Source organism: Corapipo altera, unplaced genomic scaffold (genome assembly GCF_003945725.1).
Source record: "Corapipo altera isolate COAL_440 unplaced genomic scaffold, ASM394572v1 0, whole genome shotgun sequence".
NCBI classification, from domain to species: domain Eukaryota; kingdom Metazoa; phylum Chordata; class Aves; order Passeriformes; family Pipridae; genus Corapipo; species Corapipo altera.
This window is the reverse complement of record NW_020884872.1, coordinates 78366600-78373723: the sequence shown is the minus strand read 5'-3', so window position 1 is coordinate 78373723 and position 7124 is coordinate 78366600. Positions and strand designations below refer to the sequence as shown.

General features: G+C 36.3%; 1 protein-coding gene across 6 annotated transcripts in view; it reads left to right on the top strand.

Annotated features, from left to right (window-relative positions):
- The window catches only part of CNTN5 (contactin 5), a 613743-nt gene that overhangs the window by 582856 nt on the left and 23763 nt on the right, over window positions 1-7124 (top strand). For all 6 annotated transcript variants that reach the window (XM_027640131.1, XM_027640209.1, XM_027640294.1 and 3 more), the window contains 2 exons: window positions 1265-1335; window positions 3553-3787. In XM_027640131.1, coding sequence (XP_027495932.1) covers window positions 1265-1335; window positions 3553-3787 — 306 coding nt within the window. The remainder of the gene's footprint in view (window positions 1-1264; window positions 1336-3552; window positions 3788-7124) is intronic.

Here is a 7124-nt window from a genome sequence, read left to right as displayed (position 1 = left end):
GAAGGAAGGAAGGAAGGAAGGAAGGAAGGAAGGAAGGAAGGAAGGAATAAGTTAAAGGCACCATGTTTGCCAGATGAACACAGTTTTATTGGAGAGAAACACATTAGAAATCTCTCCTACTGGTCTTTTAAGAACCACAGATAAAAGGGCTCTTACCTCGTTTCCAGTTACATAAATCAGAACAAAAATATACGCTTTGTAGGTTTGCATCATTTCTGAGAAAAAACTGAATTGGGCTAATGTTCTTTAGAGGGAAGTTCAGGGTTCAAAAAGTGACTGCACAAAGGAATTCTGAAGTTTTATGTGAACTTACAAAAACTAGTAAAAACTACACTCTCATTGAATTTAAGCTATTAATTACCAACACGGGACTGTATACATTTATTTAAATGTATTTTTCTTTGTATAGTTCAAAGACAAGTGCTACTGTGCTACTCAACAAATGAACTAAACAACAACAACATGCAATAAGGCCTAAACAGTTAATGTCTCACAGTACATTTCTGCCAATGATCTGTGTACTGCTGTCAGGAAGAAAAGAATAAGTTTATATCTTAGGACATATTTAATCAAATAAAAAATGCAAACTTACCTGCTCACAGTAAATAAACTCAAGACATTAGTCATTTTGAGAGCTTCATTAGAGGCAATAAGTAAGATAAAAGAAATTACAGAATTCCAATTGAACAACTTAGATTTCTGGTTTTATGAAATATGATAATCCACTGTTTCCAGCACTTTGAAGAAATTATGAGGGTTGCTTATGGTTGGTTAGTTTAAAATTTCTGAAAATTTGCTCCCTGGTAGAGTAGCTTTGCAAAAACTAAAACATGCTAAATCACTAATTATCTGGGAAATAATAAAGACATTATTGTCTATGTCCTAAGATTTTACCTGAAGTCTGAAATATGCTGGTTTTCTGGCATTTCAAATTTTCTATTAAAAGAATATAAATGTTAACAAGATAATTCCTGTTTTATCTATTAGATGATCCATACATTGAAATTTTGACTAATCTGTAGAAGGCATAGTGCTTAAGCAGTTTTTTATTCCAGCATTATTTTTATTCTAAGCTTATGTTATGTTTGAGTTTGCAGTTATCTGAAAGGAAACTTGAGCAAATTTTATGACAAAGTGCTATGTTTTTTATTTCTGTTCTGATTTAATGTCTCATGTCTTCTGCAGAAACTTATTACTGTTGGGAAAACTTCAATAACTTGGACATTCTGTTTTGTTTTGTTTTGTTTTTCCTTTTTGCTCACAGTTCCAAAGACACCTCCAGCTAACGTAAGTGGCAGAAGTGGAAGGCGACATGAATTAGTAATTGCATGGGAGGTAAGGGACTTATTCTAATTAAAGGGTTTTTTTCATGTTAACTTCTTTGACAACAAAGTAAAGAGTGGTGTACTGGAGTTTCCTTACGGCATATCTTGTCAACACAAAAACACAAAATACTGTTCTTAAATATGTTCAAAAATTTCAAAGTATTGGGCATTTTTGTATGGTTTGAATAGAGGACATTATGGCAGCAGCTCCAAAGTTGTGCTAATTTGTAAGACTTTTCTTCCTGATTTACTGCTTGGATTGATTTGATTTTTCTGGATCTTATGTAAACATAACACCTGATGAAACAGTAGCTAGGGAAAGAAAAGGAAAGCCTTATAACTTTCACCTTCAATTGAGAAATAATTATTTTTAATTAAATCATAAAAACATGAAACTGAAGAGATGAAATAGACTTTTGTTTTGACAAGATAATTGTGTTGCAAGATGCAACACAGGTGTATGGCCATGCCAGTGGGTAGTTGGAGGAGTGGGAGTCGTGTTCTCTGCTAATCATAAAAAACCCAGTAGAACAGAGATTTTCCTTGAGTTTTCAAAACTTCTAGATTCATCATGAAGAGTTTCAGATTCAGTATATATATATATATATATATATATATATATATACACCTATACATAAACTCAAGAAGAATTCCATCAAATAAAGACATGGAGTTTTAACGAAAAAGGTCTTAGCTTAGGCAGTTTGAAGAGATATTCATATAGTAAGAGACACACAGAATTCTGATTATCTGTTTTAACTGGCAAATTTTAGTCTGTCTGAAGAGGCTGCCTTCTGTTGGCACATCTGTCTTCTCCAACACAAGCTACCTGAGACAGCTGTGACAGTTGATTTCAGATTGCTTTATAGATTATAACCATAAATAACAGCAACCCTCCTATTCAGAGAGAATTTACTGAATCCCAAACAAAAATATCAGGTGGCTAGAACTGTATCAGACGTGAACTGGCCTAATCCCAGTCCCTAATATAATATAGTAGTATGCAATATTCATGTTGAGTGTCTTTATACTGTTTCCTATGTGATTGGGGTGGGGGACTACTGGGGTGAGTCATATCTCACTCTCTGTCAAGGGACAAAGTTTTCTTCCTAAAGAAACCACAGATACAAAGTCTGTCTTATTTTCGCATCCTCTGCCCTTGGACTCATGATTTAACTCAATTGGGCAGTGCATAGCTTCAGAAGGATGGGTAGAAAACTGTGTCTACAAGTGCCTGATGATGAGACACTAGTTGCAATGGGGAGGGGAGAGGATTTAGTGTCCCCTGGGCCTCTGCTTTCATTCAACGTCCATTAACTACAAATCTATGATGGGCACTTCAAGAGAGGGAGTTTAGACACCCATTTCTGGGCATTTGCCATAGGTCTAGTATGCTGACAGATGTTAAACCTAGCCTAATCCCTAAACTAGTCCATTGACTTAATAATAAATGTAAGCTACTGCTAATTTACTAATTAGCACAAAAAGTTCCAGTGATTGAGCTGGACATCGAAATTTTAGTTTTTGGAATGCTCCGACTTTAGAACAGATAAATTCCTTTTCTAACTGCCTGCTTATGGCAGATGTGTCCCACATTAAGTGGCTAATTGCACAGGTATTCTGAGGAGAGAAAATAAAATGAGGGGTTTTTTGTTTTTTTTGTTTGGTTGTTGGGTTTTTTTTTAATTAAAAAGAGTGAAACAACTGTTTGAGAGTTAAAACAAATAGAATTATTACATTATGTCCTAAGTCTTAGGTTGAACTCCGGACTTAAATCCCCAAGACTTAACACCCCATTTGGACACAGAAATTAGATAGACTGGCACCTACAAACCAAGAAAGTCCCACTGTAGTAGGAGTCATACACATCATGTTATTCACAATATGTTGCTCTATATTTTTAACAAGGTCGGTGGTAGAGGTTATTTCACGAATAGACAACAGGATTCCACCAATAGACAATAGGTTAAAGCATTAACCACAAAGTGGGAGATATAAAAGAAAATAATTTTCTGAGTCCAAGAACTCATTCAGTCCTAGGACAATGACCTAACTTCAGTGATAAGGTGAGAAAACTCTCTCACCCTAGGTTCTTCTTTGGAAGCAATTGTCCTTATAAGGACAATTTGCTTACCAGGTATGGTAAGTAAAATCCTATAATGCAACTGTGACTGCTTTTTAAATTAGTAAAACCTTGTCTCATCATTACCTGGACTTAATTTTTCAGCCAGTGTCAGAAGAGTTTCAGAGTGGAGAAGGATTTGGATATATTGTAGCCTTCAGGCCAAATGGAACTCGTGGATGGAAGGAAAAAATGGTGACATCTTCAGATGCCTCAAAATTCATCTACAGAGATGAAAGTGTGCCACCTCTGACTCCTTTTGAGGTGAAAGTTGGTGTTTACAACAACAAAGGAGATGGTCCATTCAGCCCTATTGTTGTCATCTGTTCAGCTGAAGGAGGTCAGTTCAACATGAAGTTAAATTCCATACCATGAAGTATATTAAGTTATATTTTTATATAATGTGTCCTCTTATGCCATGATTTTTCAATCTTAAATTTTAAATTTCTTTGCAGAAATGCTAAATAACATTAAACATGTTTTACAGAGAAGAAGGTGAACTAACTTGCCAAGGTTACCTAGAAAGCAAATGACTAAGATTAGGAATAGACTTCAAGGACATGTTCATTTCCTGGTTAATGGACTCCCAAATCTGTGTTCTCGAAGCCTAGCCATGATGATGATGAGGGATACTAAAAGTGCACATAAATATAGTTTTTCTTGGTTTTATTATTTTTTATTTTCTCTTTTTTATTTCATTAGTGTAAAAGTTCTGACTATACATTAGTATGCCAGTATTCAGTGTGAGTTATAGTAATAGGTCAGAAGAACAAATGAAAAATATTTTTTTAAAATTTCTGTGGAGAAATGATATAAATTCTCAACAGTTTTTTTTTTTTGGGGGGGGGTTGGGGGTTTTTTGGGGGAGGGGCAGGAGAAAAACAAACTATTTGTACTAGTAAAAGAAGTTGTTCTGTTTTTGACAGGAGGGAGTGTATAGAAATTTCCATGCACACAAAAGGCAAATAAATGTTATCCAAAATAATATTTTCAGCAACTCCATTGCTGGAATTCATAAACTTCAAGGTTTTTTCCAAGATACTGTCTATGGTATCTTGAATTATCCCACTGTCTCCTTTGAAGAGAATAAGACAAGCAGAGTCCTACTACCGATGGGAGGAATTTCATACTCTCTCTACGAAAAAGTAGAGTGAAGATGATAGTAGTATGCCATGTGAAGCTGGAAAACATTAAATGCTATTCCATATTTACCCACAATAAATGTGCAATTTTGGAGCCATGATGTAGCAGATGCTATCTGCTACTATTCTCTCACAGTAACTACAGAGGTTGGAGATGTTGATTTTACTAAAAGCAGCTCCAATAATTTGGTTTTGTTCCACTTTTTGAATCAGCATTACCAAGTACTCATATTTTTATAGAAACAATTACATTTTAAAGTACAAAAATTGAGCAGTACAACTCGGAAATTGTACAGTTGACTTCTCTCTTTCTCAATGTAAACTGATACTGTGAGACCAATGGCGATGGTTTTATTTTTTAATAATTTCATATTCTCATCAGAAAGTTCATTGTAAATATGTTTTTGCAAAGGGAGAGGTAAAATCTTAATTTTATTCTTTTTTAGTAGCAAAAATTATTTTAACAAAATCTGTGTTAATAAACAGAGCTGATTTGTAATAAGTGGTCCTTTGCCTGTTATTTGGACAAGATTGGAAACAGAATAATTAGTAATACATAAATTATTTTTTTCTAGAAACCAACTTTTCTGATTATAATTCAATTACTCGAAAGTACCTACTTGCTACAGCTTTACTAATTCAGTCTCTATATGTGTCTGTACATTAGACTTTTCTTTGGTAAGAGGAATTCTATGGGTCTAAATACTTTACAACACATATTTCAGGAAAAATATGTTTTGCTCTGGTAATACAGTGCAAAATTAATTTACAAAAAGCTTTTCTCCAGAATAACCCTAGGTGATATACTGAAAATTTAAAGGAGTAATGAAACAGTTTATTACAGATAAATTCTGGGCAATATGGAGATTGAGGATGATAGACAGTGCAGTTTGCTATAAAATGGGGAACTGCTTTCGAAAGAGGTATGGACTATCATGCTTAAGGAGCTAAACAACTGAAGGCACCATTTTTCAAGGATTTCTATTGAAGAGTAAATATTAAATAATGATTGACAGTACAATATATTATGGTCTTGGGGCTGATCCAGCAAAACCTTAGCTTACTTGCATTTCATCACACACTGTGTGTTTTCTGATTGACATTCAAAGCCTGTTTGTGGTGGCTCTGAGTGGTTCTTAAACAAGCAGCTTGGCAGGTAGTGTTAAGCAAGTTCCCCTCAGTGAACACAACAGAATGCCCTCTGATTACATAAAGTGAATCTGACCAAAGTAAAAGGCTTAAAAACATTACCTTCTGAGTAAAGCGATGCAGGAAACTTCACCAGAACACTGAGCACTCTTTCAGTAGTAAATAGAGTGGCTAATCTTTTTATCTCTATTAATTTAGATCATATAGTAGAATCATAGAATGGTTTAGGTTCAAAGGGACCTTAAAGATCATTGAGTTTCAATATACCCTGCCATGGGCAAAGAACCTTCCACTAGATCAGGTTGCTCAAAGCCCCATCCAACCTAGCCCTGAACACTTTCAGGTTTGAGGCATTCATAACTTCTCTGGGTAACCTCTTCCAGTGTCTCACTACCCTCACAGTAATTCATTTGTTTTTAACAACTAATCTAAATCTCTTCTATTTTAGTTTAAAATTCCCTATTGTCCTGTCACTATCCACCCAGGTAAAGTCGCTCTCTCTTTTTTGTAAGCTTCCTTTCAGTACTGGAAGACTGCTAGACAGTCTCCACAGAGCCTTCTCTTCAAGATTAACAACCCCAACTCTCAAAGTCCATCTTTACAGGAGAGGTGTTCCAGCCCTGTGATCAACTTCTTGGCCCTCCTCTGGACCTGCTTCAGCAGGTCCACATCTTTCTTGTGCTGAGAACCCAAGAGCTAGATGGAGCACTTCACATGTGGTCTCGTGAGGGCAGAGTACGGGGGGAGAATCCCCTCCCTTGACCTGCTGGCACACTACTTTTGCTGAAACTCAGGATGTGGTTGGTTTTCTGCATTGCAAGTGCACGTTGCTGGCTCATGTCCAGCTTTCATCCATGAAAGGTCCCAAGTCCGTCTCCTCTGGATTGCTCTCAATTAGTTCTTCTAGCAGTCTGTATTTGTACGTGAGACCGTTCCAACTCAGGTGAAGGACCTTGCACTAGACCTTGTTCAAACTCTTGAGGTTCCCATGGGCCCTCTTCTGTAGCTTCTCCAGGTCTCTCTGGGTGTCGCTTCATCCTTCAGGTGTGTCAGCTATATCACTCAGCTTGGTGTCATCTGCAAACTTCCTGAGGGTCCACTTGATCTCTGACTGACCATGTCATTGATAAAGATAGGAGAGAGCTCTGAGGGACACCACTTGGCACCAACCTCCACCTGGACGTAGAGCCAATAGATATTCAAAAGACAACATAATGTCAGTGGTTACTGAAACATCAATGTTGATAGTAACTGTAGGAAATGAAATATATGTAGGTAACACCAAGATGGTCATGATCAGCAGCTGAAATGTGAAGAATAGATTTATACCATCATTTCAGGGACATACATGCATACACTGCCAAATCCAACTTAGCAGAGGCAATA